The 14,507-nt window shown below is 39.4% G+C and overlaps 1 protein-coding gene across 1 annotated transcript in view; it reads left to right on the top strand.

The window, feature by feature from the left end:
- eys (eyes shut homolog) overlaps positions 1–14,507 on the top strand; it is a 683,137-nt gene that overhangs the window by 646,497 nt on the left and 22,133 nt on the right. Inside the window, exons 45-46 of the mRNA XM_061958758.1 lie at positions 6,739–6,905; positions 10,055–10,199. Coding sequence (XP_061814742.1) covers positions 6,739–6,905; positions 10,055–10,199 — 312 coding nt within the window. The remainder of the gene's footprint in view (positions 1–6,738; positions 6,906–10,054; positions 10,200–14,507) is intronic.

The following is a 14,507-nucleotide window of genomic DNA, read 5'->3' as shown; positions in this document are numbered from 1 at the left end:
ATTTTATAAAATTTTTTAAAAAGTACCTTATCTTCACCATACCTGGTTGTCCAAATTGGGCATAATAATGTGTTAATTCCACGACTGCATATATCGGTTGATATCGGTATCGGTTGATATCGGTATCGGTAATTAAAGAGTTGGACAATATCGGAATATCGGATATCGGCAAAAAGCCAATATCGGACATCCCTAGGTAATATTATGATTTTTTTTCTAAATTAAAACAATTCCATGTGGTCTACATAACATGTAATGGTGGTTCCTTGGTCAAAATGTTGCATAGATTATGTTTTACAGACTGTCTTCAAGTCGCTTTCTGACAGTCGCTTCAGGATCCGCCGTCTTATTTACGTGGTTCACCTTCGACAGTGTCTTCTCCCCGTCATCTTTGTTGTAGCGGTGTAGCGTGCAAGGACGGGAGTTGAAGAAGTGTCAAAAGATGAAAATAACTGTTTTAATGACATTCAGACTTTACTTAAATCAACAACGGAGGAGCATCTCCTCATCTGTGTCCCGTGAAAAACCGTCCGACCGGAACTCTCTAATAACTAAAGTTCCTTGGGTGAATTATGTAAACTCACTACACCGGTAGTTTTTAGCGCTTCCGTAGCGAGATATAAGTTGGAACTTTACGCTACTTTGTATTAGAAATGGCAACAGCAGAGGGTGAATGCCCCATAACAAGAGGATAGTGAAAAAGAAGAAGCTTATCGACTACGGCATCGGCACGGACTACAGTGGCGGACGTGTGCAAATTCTCAGGACTTGTCCAGATCTCAAATACACATCAGCAGGTACCAGAAGGTAAGAAAAGTAGGTTTTGCATAATATTGTGAAACAAAACGCCGGATAATATGTCTGCTAATGGGATAATATTTGTATCTCTGACTACGGTAGCCGTAATGGGCCGACAATCCATCAAGCGGTGAGGCTTCAAAGTCATACTAAAAAATGTTGACAGATTTTTGAGTGCCGTGTGTAATGTTCTTTATTTTCAATGGAACATTTAAAGTTTTAGTGTTGTTTACTGGCGTCATATGCCAGTCTACACGTATCTCATGTGTGACTGCCATCTACTGGTGACACTTGTCATTACACCATGTACCAAATAAAATTGCTTGGAGGTCGGTAAGCACAACCAGAATTATTCCGTACATTAGGCGCGCTGTCGATTTTTGAGAAAATTAAAGGATTTTAAGTGTGCCTTATAGTCTGGAAAATATGCTATTTGTATACTTACATCAAGCATTTACAAAGAGATGAAAAACAAATGTTATCAACAACATAATTTACACGGTTATTAATTAGAAATTAAGTTTAAGAAGCCTTAACTCAACTCAGCTCCACTCAACTTGATTATGATTGGTTTACAGCAGCAGGAGTGGTACATATAAAAGCCATCAAATGCATGACCGTAATTAGATACCTCATCCATAGCCCTAATAGCCACTCTGTTCAGCTGAGATGATGGTCAAGTCGGTAGTTCTCTTATCTGATTTTGCTTCACTGCTGAACAGTTAGCAAATAGTCTTTCAAGGTCGAGATCAGTGATTCTTAAACTGTGGCTTTATCTAGTGCAGGGGTCGGCAACCCGCGGCTCTTTGATCACTCTGATGCGGCTCAGCTGCATACTTGCCAACCCCCCCGATTTTCCCGGGAGACTTCCGGATTTCAGTGCCTCCCGTAGAAAACTCCCGGGATTAATATTCTCCGATTTTCACCCTTACAATAATAATAAGGGCGTACCATGATGGTACAGCATTTAGCACCCTCTACAATTTGTATTAACAGCGTGCCAGCCCAGCCTCTTGATATATGCATCTTCTGCTTGCACATGCAAGTGACAGCAAGGCATACTTGGTCAACAGCCACACAGGTTACACTGACGGTGGCCATATAAAACAACTTTAACATTCTTACTAATAATGTGCCACACTTTGAACCAAAACCAAACAAGAATGACAAACACATTTCGGGAGAACTTCTGCACTTTAACACAACATAAACACAACAGAACAAATACCCAGAATCCCATGCAGCCCTGACTCTTCCGGGCTACATTATTCAACCCCCCCCCAAGTATTGACCAAGTATGCCTTGCTGTCACTTATGTGAGCAAGCAGAAGCCCCATACAACGTGTAGCTGGGCTGGCACGCTAGTTGTAGTGGGTGTTAAATGCTGTACCATCACGGCACGTTTGAGAGAACAGTTGCCCTGAAATTCGTAGTCTGCCAGAAAAATTGGGAGGGTTGACATGTATGACGCTGTCAAGCGCCATTAGTATAAGACCCGGGGGCCTCACTAACATTCAATTTTCATATTAAGGTATGGGCCGCGTGTCTGAGACCCTTGATTAATACATAGCACAAAACAACAACAAAAAACTTTGTATGCTGTGTTATTTCATTTTAAATTTCAAAAGATTTTTGTGGCTCCCATTGTTTTCTTTAGTTTGTGAAACTGGTCAAAATAGCTCTTTGACTGGTAAAGGTTGCCGACCCCTGATCTAGTGGTATGCCAAAAAATCACTTAATTTAATAGTAATGTTGTAGTGGCCAAAAATATTAAATATACTTGGTAAATAAAACCTCTGCCTTGTTTTCAATGAATATGTAGGCCTGTATTTTGATGTTGCTCATTATAGTGGTAGTTGGAGAGCCAAGTGTTTTCTAAGGTGGAACTTGGTAAATTGTAAATGGGTTATACTTGTATCATGGTTTTCTACCTTCAAGGTACTCAAAGCGCTTTGACACTATTTCCACATTCACTCACACATTCACACACTGATGGCGGGAGCTGCCATGCAAGGCACTAACCACGACCCATCAGGAGCAAGGGTGGAGTGTCTTGCTTAAGGACACAACGGATGTGACGAGGATTGGTAGAAGGTGGGGATTGAACCAGGAACCCTCAGGTTGCTGGCACGGCCACTCTCCCAACCGCGCCACACACTTGGTGATACAAGGTTTGAGAACCACTGGTGTAGTACCTACTCAGTGGCCTAGTGGTTAGAGTGTCCGCCCTGAGATCGGTAGGTTGTGAGTTCAAACCCCGGCCGAGTCATACCAAAGACTATAAAAATGGGACCCATTACCTCCCTGCTTGGCACTCAGCATCAAGGGTTGGAATTGGGGGTTAAATCACCAAAAATGATTCCCGGGCGCGGCACCGCTGCTGCCCACTGCTCCCCTCACATCCCAGGGTGTGAACAAGGGGATGGGTCAAATGCAGAGGACACATTTCACCACACCTAGTGTGTGTGTGACAATCATTGGTACTTTAACTTTAACTTTAGATGTTTTTGGACATTATTATAACAGAGAAGTAAAGTAATAAACATCCACAGTGTTAAATTAGCAGGGTCAGCCCCACTAGACGTCAGTGCAGCCTCGCCTGTTAATAGTTCATCAAAAACAGGAAACACGCTAAAATAAACTCAAACTCTCGTAGTTTTCTCCTGAGACTCAAATTCATCAAGCGAAGGGCGGGGGAGGAAAACAAAACAAGAGACGTATGAATAATTAAAACACCTGTCAGGAGAGGGAGGGGAAATAGTACAAATTCAAAGCAAAATGGGGAAAAAAGAGATGAAATATGAACAAGTGGAATAATAATTGTCTTAACGAAGTGCCATCTTTGATTGCTCAGCACTGTTCCATTGATGCGAGGGCCCAAGTTACACTAAACCTACGCAGTCATGTAAAAAAACAAGCACGTCTATAATTGACTGTAAATGTGTCTAATTCAGTGTTGTTCTCTGTGTGGGAGCTAGTTCAGTGAGAGTTCATGCTACTTAGAACACACAGTCTTACCTCAGTTTTCGTTATGGATCCAATTCCACAGGTGTGTTAAAAATCCTCCATCCATCCATGTTTGTACCGCTTGTCCATCGTATGAAAACTAAAACAATTTAAAAAATGTTAATCCCATTCTAGACACAGATTAATTATTGCTTTACGTGGAGAGAACAATGCAAGACACCATTGAATAAATAAATAAAAACATCATTGTTACCTTTTATTGAAGCCTCTTGACAGCAATGAGCGGCAAGGGAAGCCCCCACAGACATCACCTCTGTACTTTGCTTTGACTCCTTTCTTCAATTGAACAGTGTTTCTCACCTTATTTATCAAACTGCTCCCAGCAGGTACAAGACATTGATACAACGTTGATTATACATGTATATCCTTTAAAGGCCTACTGAAATGCGATTTTCTTATTTAAACGGGGATAGCAGGTCCATTCTATGTGTCATACTTGATCATTTCGCGATATTGCCATATTTTTGCTGAAAGGATTTAGTAGAGAACATCGACGATAAAGTTTGCAACTTTTGGTCGCTGATAAAAAAGCCTTGCCTGTACCGGAAGTAGCAGACGAGTAGCGTGACGTCACAGGTCGTGGAGCTCCTCACATCTGCACATTGTTTACAATCATGGCCACCAGCAGCGAGAGCGATTCGGACCGAGAAAGCGACGATTTCCCCATTAATTTGAGCGAGGATGAAAGATTTGTGGATGAGGAAAGTGAGAGTGAAGGATTAGAGGGCAGTGGGAGCGATTCAGATAGGGAAGATGCTGTGAGAGGCGGGTGGGACCTGATATTCAGCTGGGAATGACTAAAACAGTAAATAAACACAAGACATATATATACTCTATTAGCCACAACACAACCAGGCTTATATTTAATATGCCACAAATTAATCCCGCATAACAAACACCTCCCCCCTCCCGTCCATATAACCCGCCAATACAACTCAAACACCTGCACAACACACTCAATCCCACAGCCCAAAGTACCATTCACTTCCCCAAAGTTCATACAGCACATATATTTCCCCAAAGTCGCCAAAGTTACGTACGTGACATGCACATAGCGGCACGCACGTACGGGGAAGCGATCAAATGTTTGGAAGCCGCAGCTGCATGCGTACTCACGGTACCGCGTCTGCATATCCAACTCAAAGTCCTCCTGGTAAGAGTCTCTGTTGTCCCACTTCTCCACAGGCCAATGGTAAAGCTTGACTGTCATCTTCCGGGAATGTAAACAATGAAACACCGGCCGTGTTTGTGTTGCTGCAGTCGGCCGCAATACACCGCTTCCCACCTACAGCTTTCTTCTTTGCTGTCTCCATTGTTCATTGAACAAATTGCAAAAGATTCACAAACACAGATGTCCAGAATACTGTGGAATTTTGCGATGAAAACAGACGACTTAATAGCTGGCCACCATGCTGTCCCAAAATGTCCTCCACAATCCGTGACGTCACAGCAGGATATTTCGCGCAAAATTTTAAATTGCACTTTAGTAAGCAAACCCGGCCGTATTGGCATGTGTTGCAATGTTAAGATTCCATCATTGATATATAAACTATCAGACTGTGTGGTCGGTAGTAGTGGGTTTCAGGAGGCCTTTAAAACTGACTTTGAAACAACGTTGCAAAATAGTTGTATTTGTATATTGAAACAACGTTGATGTCCAATGTTGGATCCACGTTGTTGGTTCGGAAATTACCAAATTTTAAAGGTCAAATCAACGTCACAACCTGACATGGAATAAACATTGTCAAAAATCATGTTGTTTCATGACCAAATTTCAATGGTCAAATCAACGTTAGAACCCAACATTGATTAAATGTTGTCAAAAAAAACATGTTGTTTCAACGTTAGGTTTGAGTTGCTCAACGTCAGGACCTAATTCCAGAAGTTCTCAACGTTGTTTTAATGTCTTTTGCCTGCTGGGTCAGCACCATATTGTCCTTTATTGACATGCACGTGGGGATAGATTGATTGGCAACACTAAATTGGCCCCAGTGTGTAAATGTAAGTGTGATTGGTTGTCAATTAGGTGGCGACTTGTCCAAGGTGTACCCTGCCCTCTGCCCGAGTGCAGCTGTGATAGGCTCCAGTTGCCACCCGCCACCCCAAAAGGGATAAACGGTAGAAAAATGGATGGATGTTTGGCTACTGGAGCAGTGGTGCGTTCAGTGACACTCTGGAAATATGAACCCTCCGGCTCCGGTTGACTTTGATTGGACTTTTACTGAATGGTACATCTTTATTTGGCGAGTTATTTTGCCGTCATACTAAAAACAAATAAGAACAGAGATGAGTCACCAACATGTTTTTTTTATTTTTTATTTTTTTATTTTTTTATTTTTTATGTATCCAACAAAACAATACACAACAATACCATAATAATGTAATTCCAATTCCAAAATCAAACCCGGCCCAGCAACATTCAGAATAGCAATCAACAGAGCAATTGAGAGGACACACAAACATGACACAAAACAATCCAAAAACAGTCAAACAAAAATTAATATTATCAACAACAGTATCAATATTAATAAACAATTCCAACATAGCAGTGATTAGAAATCCTTTATTGACATTATCTTTATAGCCATTTATAAAAAAAAATAACATTTAATAAAATGAACAATAGTGTCACATCTCATAAGCTTGACAACACATTGTGTCCATTATTTTCCACAAAGATAAAATAAGTCATATTGTTGATTCATTTAATAGTTAAAACAAATTTAAATAATGGATCCCATATTATTTCCATAGCTTGTGTATACCAGTCACCAACATGTTCTTAATCGTTAAAAAAACAAACTTATTTTTGGTAAAAAAAAAATACCAATCATACCACTGTATTTATAGTGATATTCTGGACTGTATTGATGGCAGAACTGAATTATGATTATTTCCCTTGTATATTTCCAGGCACGGATGGTGACGACTTCCTGGTTTTGGGGGTGCGGAAAGGGAGAATTCTGCATAAATTCAACCTTGGATCAGGTATAGCAACCATAGTGTCGGACCGACTGAACCTGCACATGGATGTCCACACGGTCACATTCGGAAGGTCCAACAAAACAGGATGGCTAAAGGTGATTGTTGAGTCATTTTTCCCTATTAACATGGATATAAAAGTATTTTATAAAAGTCTTAAAAAAACAGTTTTATATTTGGGTTCGAGAGAATTTTACATACGAAAATTGACTTTGAGCTTTTTTGCGTGTCACTCAGGCACCCAAGCTAAGAAATATGACATCCTTTTTGTAGCCGTCTACCTCAGTGTTTATTTAACCATTTGGTTGGAGCCGTTCCGCGAGTGCCCCCGAGAGGGCCGCCAACAATATCAGTTTCTCAGATAGGCCACAGCGGTACTCAGTTGTAATACACTTTTCCACCATGCGTGGCAGTAATGGCAATATCAAACAAGCAGAAGAAGCCCAGAGCTAAAGTCCTCGAGAAGTTTCTTAAGTGCAAAGATTATGACCAACGTGGTGAAGCTTTATTTTATTTGCACTTTAATGTAGGGATGTCCGATAATGGCTTTTTGCTATTCCGATATTGTCCAACTCTTTAATTACCGATACCGATATCAACCGATACCGATATCAACCGATATATACAGTCGTGGAATTAACACATTATTATGCCTAATTTGGACAACCAGGTATGGTGAAGATAAGGTACTTTAAAAATAATAATAATAAAATAAGATAAATACATTAAAAACATTTTTTTGAATAAAAAAGAAAGTAAAACAATATAAAAACAGTTACATAGAAACTAGTAATTAATGAAAATGAGTCAAATTAACTGTTAAAGGTTAGTACTATTAGTGGACCAGCAGCACGCACAATCATGTGTGCTTACGGACTGTATCCCTTGCAGACTGTATTGATATATATTGATATATAATGTAGGAACCAGAATATTAATAACAGAAAGAAACAACCCTTTTGTGTGAATGAGTGTGAATGGGGGAGGGAGTTTTTTTGGGTTGGTGCACTAATTGTAAGTGTATCTTGTGTTTATGTTGATTTAATAAAAAATAAAAAGCCGATACCGATAATAAAAAAACTGATACCGATAATTTACGATATTACATTTTATCGGCCGATATTATCGGACATCTTTACTTTAATGTTATTGAAATTATAAAAACATGTTCATTATTAATTTAAATTATTCATTTTAGCACAAAATAATTGTATGTAAACTTTTTTTTGTCTTTTCTTTTGCAGTATATTTGGTTAGTGCTTATTTTTTCCAATCAGCCTGACTTAAGGGTTAGGGTAATTTGTTAAATAAATATGTGTTATAACAAATGGTTTCAAATCATTTGACAAGGTTTTAAACTATAAGTATGTCAGATAGAATTATTAAATTTGATTAAAATCAAGAGTAAAATGACTAATTCACTGTTAATATTTGACTGTGCCCCTCTGTATTGGAAAAGGTTAAGAACCTCTGGTCTACCTGATATTATGTTACAGACTTTTTTGTCTTTGCTTTCATCCTAAGAATATTTTTCTAAAAAAAGAGGGTCGACTGATATTTATGATCGTCTTACATTCAGGTCAAAAGGAATTATGATAAACATCTTCAACCTTTTTAAAAATAAATTAGATTATCTCATTCGTCTTCCAGGTGAACCACAAATTACTTCACTATTTATTTATGAGAAGTTTGATTATTGTGTTTATGTCTAATAATTATTTGTGTATTTAATACGTGTTTACTTACTTATGGTAATATGTATTTATATATTTATTTATTCACTATTCTGTTACAAACAGAGAACAAATAAATGGGATAAAACTGCTATGCAATGAAAAGGGGTAGAATGAAATAAGATCTGCTTCTTCCTACTCCTTTTCGGACGCACTGTAATGAAACAACTGGAAATATGTGATGCATTGTCAGCGTTCTTGTATGCAAATAAACTGAAACTAACTAACTGACAAAGCGGTATTTTAAATTACAGACACAATAGTCGCTCAATTTACAAGCTTAATTGTTTTTGTCACGGAGCTCTTAACTCTAAACGCTTGTGTGGACGTCTTGCTCCTCCGGGTTCTCTGGACCACCAATGAAGGACATGACAGCCGTGTTCATCTTTGCGAACAATGATTTATTTTGCAATAAGTTGTGCTTTTCAGCCATGTTAACGTTTCTCTCGCTCGTTCTCCACCATCAACAACCTCCTCTCCTTCCCGACTGTTGCCTTTAACAGAGCGACAGGTGATCAGAAAAACACTCACAGCTGTGTCATCTACGCACCTGTCACTAATCTCGAAGCCGATCCTGACACACCTCGCTTCGCTGCAGGTCTGCAGGCCACGCCCCCCCCCCCCCCCCCACACACACACACACAGCTTGTATCTCAAGTCAACGTCTTCACACTCACATTCATAACAAGCACAACAATTAGTTGAGAGACAGCTCTTATCTCAAAACACTCTTAAGTTGGGACACCCTGAAGTTGAGGTAACACTGCATTGTGATAAGATGATTGCAACGTTTCAAAATACAGTAGGAAGGGGATTCATACGGCACCATTCGTCACTGTTTACCTGACACATGACACGTGACGAATTAGGGGGGGGGGGGGCGCACGATCCACTTTATCCGTCAAATGGCAGTAAAGTTTTGTATATCTTAATATGTGTTTTGTGCCAATTTCAACCTTGGCCACAGCGTCAGTTTCTATGTAGAGTGGCGCTTTCCATCATTTTCAGCACCGCATTGTGATATGATTAACACACCCTCTTCCAGTTATGGGGTCATAGGAATCTTTTTCCTGCTGTGGGATAACATTTTGAGAAAATATGCTGCATACTCAAATCAATCACATGTTACATTTTCAAAAAACATGTTTTATTTGTATTTTTTTCTTCGATTTGTGACACTCTAATCTCTTTAGTTTGGTCCAAAATTGTAGGATGATCTAAATGTCCTGAAATATATACAGGAACAGCATGACAACAATGGAATGTAGGGGTTTGTCTTTTTGTTCTGTGGCTCTTCGTACTTTATTGCTAACCACTTGGAGGTCTTCTACTTTTCAATTCTCGGCACAATGTTTACCATTGTACCAAAAAAATTGTCTGACTGGAAGAACATTTAAAAGTATACGAATGAGAAGACATAATGAACCTTTTTGAGCTAGTTGGAGGTATTGTATTTCAACACAAGTAAGATGGGAAATGGTTTACTCGCCTGAGTGATGATGTGTCTGTTATAGGTTGATGGACAAAGAATCAGAACAGGCTCATCTCCAGGACCTCTGGGAGGCCTCGATGTTGTCAAGCAACTCTTTGTGGGCGGATACAATGAGTACAGCGCTGAACTGCTGCCACTCGGCTCCAGGTTCCGTCAAAGCTTTCAGGGTAAGACGTCTACTTTCAGCACTGAAGCTTTGGCATCCTTCCCAGGCTCTCTTTGTAAAGCCTAATGAAAAGGGAGACCAGAACAGTTTGCAGGTTGATTGGATCAGCTCCTATAAAGCAATATACAGCTGTGCAGTCTACCAAAACAAGTGTCGTTAATGTATGTTGTGATCAGTGGTGGGCAAATTTACTTTTAAAGGGGAACATTATCACCGGACCTATGTAAGCGTCAATATATACCTTGATGTTGCAGAAAAAAGACCATATATTTTTTTAACCGATTTCCGAACTCTAAATGGGTGAATTTTGGCGAATTAAACGCCTTTCTAATATTCGCTCTCGGAGCGATGACGTCACAACGTGACGTCACATCGGGAAGCAATCCGCCATTTTCTCAAACACCGAGTCAAATCAGCTCTGTTATTTTCCGTTTTTTCGACTGTTTTCCGTACCTTGGAGACATCATGCCTCGTCGGTGTGTTGTCGGAGGGTGTAACAACACGAACAGGGACGGATTCAAGTTGCACCAGTGGCCCAAAGATGCGAAAGTGGCAAGAAATTGGACGTTTGTTCCGCACACTTTACCGACGAAAGCTATGCTACGACGGAGATGGCAAGAATGTGTGGATATCCTGCGACACTCAAAGCAGATGCATTTCCAACGATAAAGTCAAAGAAATCTGCCGCCAGACCCCCTTTGAATCTGTCGGAGTGTGTGAGCAATTCAGGGACAAAGGACCTCGGTAGCACGGCAAGCAATGGCGGCAGTTTGTTCCCGCAGACGAGCGAGCTAAACCCCCCTGGATGTCTTGGCTCACACCGTCCCGAAGATGATCAAGAGAAGAATATCGACCCTAGCTTCCCTGGCCTGCTGACATGAGGGTATGTCTACAGAATATATTAATTGATGAAAATTGGGCTGTCTGCACTCTCAAAGTGCATGTTGTTGCCAAATGTATTTCATATGCTGTAAACCTAGTTCATAGTTGTTAGTTTCCTTTAATGCCAAACAAACACATACCAATCGTTGGTTAGAAGGCGATTGCCGAATTCGTCCACGCTTTCTCCCGTGTCGCTGGCTGTCGTGTCGTTTTCGTCGGTTTCGCTTGCATACGGTTCGAACCGATATGGCTCAATAGCTTCAGTTTCTTCTTCAATTTAGTTTTCGCTACCTGCCTCCACACTACAACCATCCGTTTCAATACATGCGTAATCTGTTGAATCGCTTAAGCCGCTGAAATCCGAGTCTGAATCCGAGCTAATGTCGCTATAGCTTGCTGTTCTTTCCGCCATGTATGTTTGTTTGTGTTGGCTTCACTATGTGACGTCACAGGAAAATGGACGGGTGTTTATAACGATGGTGAAAATCAGGCACTTTGAAGCTTTTTTTAGGGATATTGCGTGATGGGTAAAATTTTGAAAAAAACTTTGAAAAATATAATAAGCCACTGGGAACTGATTTTTAATGGTTTTAACCATTCTGAAATTGTGATAATGTTCCCCTTTAAAGTGTAACATTTTTGCACAACTAGTTTTAAAATTACATTTTAAAAGTATGACATTTAGCAACATTTTTCAATAATTGTATTAGGCCTATTCTACTTACCATTGAACTTTTGTACATTTTCACAAAATCAAATAATTATATATTTTTATTTACAGCTAAAAAGTTAGTTTTTTGCAAAAGCCTCGATTAATGAATATAAATTAAAAGAAATATGCTGAGTATAACACACTAATATACTGTATGATCTTAATTGGTTCTATGACAAAGCTCTCACCTCAAAACATATCTAAAATCAAAAGCCTCCCATTGAAATTAAAATCGCACAATTTTGACATGTATCATGTCAGTAAAATGAAAAAAAAACGTTTAAATTATAGGTATTGTATAAAACAATACAATAGAGCGTACTACTAACAACTACACTACTTTCATGAAGTAATATAATAATAATGTACAGTGTTTACTACGTTGGAAAGTCGACTTCTATGGTATTTCCTTGCAGCTGCTTCTTCCATCAGCAGCTTTTCCATATTTTCATGGATAAATGTTCACCATTTAGACATTATTTTAACTTTCCTGGCTGGCGTTACACTCATTCTGCTTCAGATGAATTGCTTCGCTATGACACACTGCAATGTTTTTGATGATTTATTTCTTTAGTTAAATGAATATCATCCACTTCTTCTTCACAGCACTGTCCTTCACACTCACTTTCTTCCTTCCCATGTCTGGAAAAACAAAGTTATGTCGAACTTTAGCTGTAAGCTCAAGCTTGCGAGAAAGCCCAGATGTTTCTGGTGGACGTTATGAGATTCACTGCGAGATTTGCTATGCCAACTAATGCTCGGAACACACATTTTTGCTTGCAAATTAAAACGTAACATCTTCCATATGAGTTGGGAAATTGTGTTAGATGTAAATATAAACGGAATACAATGATTTGCAAATCCTTTTCAACCCATATTCAATTGAATGCACTACAAAGACAAGATATTTGATGTTCAAACTCATAAACTTTTTTTTTTTTTTGCAAATAATCATTAACTTAGAATTTCATGGCTGCAACACGTGCCAAAGTAGTTGGGAAAGGGCATATTCACCTGGCCTTTCCTTTTAACAACACTCACTAAACGTTTAGGAACTGAGGAGACACATTTTTTAAGCTTCTCGGCTGGAATTCTTTCCCATTCTTGCTTGATGTACAGCTTAAGTTGTTCAACAGTCCGGGGGTCTCCGTTGTGGTATTTTAGGCTTCATAATGCGCCACACATTTTCAATGGGAGACAGGTCTGGACTACAGGCAGGCCAGTCTAGTACCCGCACTCTTTTAGTATGAAGCCACGTTGATGTAACACGTGGCTTGGCATTGTCTTACTGAAATAAGCAGGGGCGTCCATGGTAACGTTGCTTGGATGGCAACATATGTTGATCCAAAACCTGTATGTACCTTTCAGCATTAATGGTGCCTTCACAGATGTGTAAGTTACCCATGTCTTGGGCACTAATACACCCCCATACCATCACAGATGCTGGCTTTTCAACTTTGCGCCTATGACAATCCGGATGGTTCTTTTCCTCCGGAGGACACGACGTCCACAGTTTCCAAAAACAATTTGAAATGTGGACTCGTCAGACCACAGAACACTTTTCCACTTTGTATCAGTCCATCTTAGATGAGCTCAGGCCCAGCGAAGCCGACGGCGTTTCTGGGTGTTGTTGATAAACGGTTTTCACCTTGCATAGGAGAGTTTTAACTTGCACTTACAGATGTAGCGACTAACTGTAGTTACTGACAGTGGGTTTCTGAAGTGTTCCTGAGCCAATGTCGTGATATCTTTCACACACTGATGTCGCTTGTTGATGCAGTACAGCCTTCATTTCCAGCCTTGTTTTGTTGTTATTGGCATTTTTAGTCCTCGGACTTGTAATCAATCAATCAATAACCTTTTATTTATATAGCCCTTAAGCATGAGTTCCTCAGAGGGCTTCACAACCTGACAGAGACATCTCTTGATCTAACATCCGTGCAAGGAAAAACTAAAAAAAAAAAAACAGATGGGGGGAAAAAGAAGAAACCTTGAAAAGGGATCAGATGTATATATATATATATATATATATATATATATATATATATATATATATATATATATATATATATATATATATATATATACATACATACATACATACATACATACATACATATATATATATATATATATATATATATATATATATATATATATATATATATATATATATATATAAATAAGAGAAATACTTGAATTTCAGTGTTCATTTATTTACACATATACACACACATAACACTCATCTACTCATTATTGAGTTAAGGGTTGAATTGTCCATCCTTGTTCTATTCTCTGTCACTATTTTTCTAACCATGCTGAACACCCTCTCTGATGATGCATTCTGCTTCATCTCCTTGTTGTGTGCGCAGTTGTGCACTGCACTCTCTAAAAGCCCAAGATGTTATTGTCACATATGCATGTACAGTAGATGGCAGTATTGTCCTGTTTAAGAGTGTCACAACATTGCTATTTACGGCAGACGAACTGCTTTACGGTAGACGAAAACGTGACTGCTGTTGTTGTGTGTTGTTACCGCGCTGGGAGGACGTTAATGAAACTGCCTAACAATAAACCCACATAAGAAACCAAGAACTCGCCCTCGATCATTCTACAGTTATAACGTGATTGGGCAGGCACGCTGTTTATATTGTGGGAAAGCGGACGTAAAAACAGGCTGTCGACACGTCACTCAGGTCCGCCTGAATTTCGGGA

This window comes from Nerophis lumbriciformis, linkage group LG02, assembly GCF_033978685.3.
Source record: "Nerophis lumbriciformis linkage group LG02, RoL_Nlum_v2.1, whole genome shotgun sequence".
In the NCBI taxonomy this organism is placed as follows: Eukaryota; Metazoa; Chordata; class Actinopteri; order Syngnathiformes; family Syngnathidae; genus Nerophis; species Nerophis lumbriciformis.
This window is presented reverse-complemented; position numbering and strand designations above follow the sequence as displayed.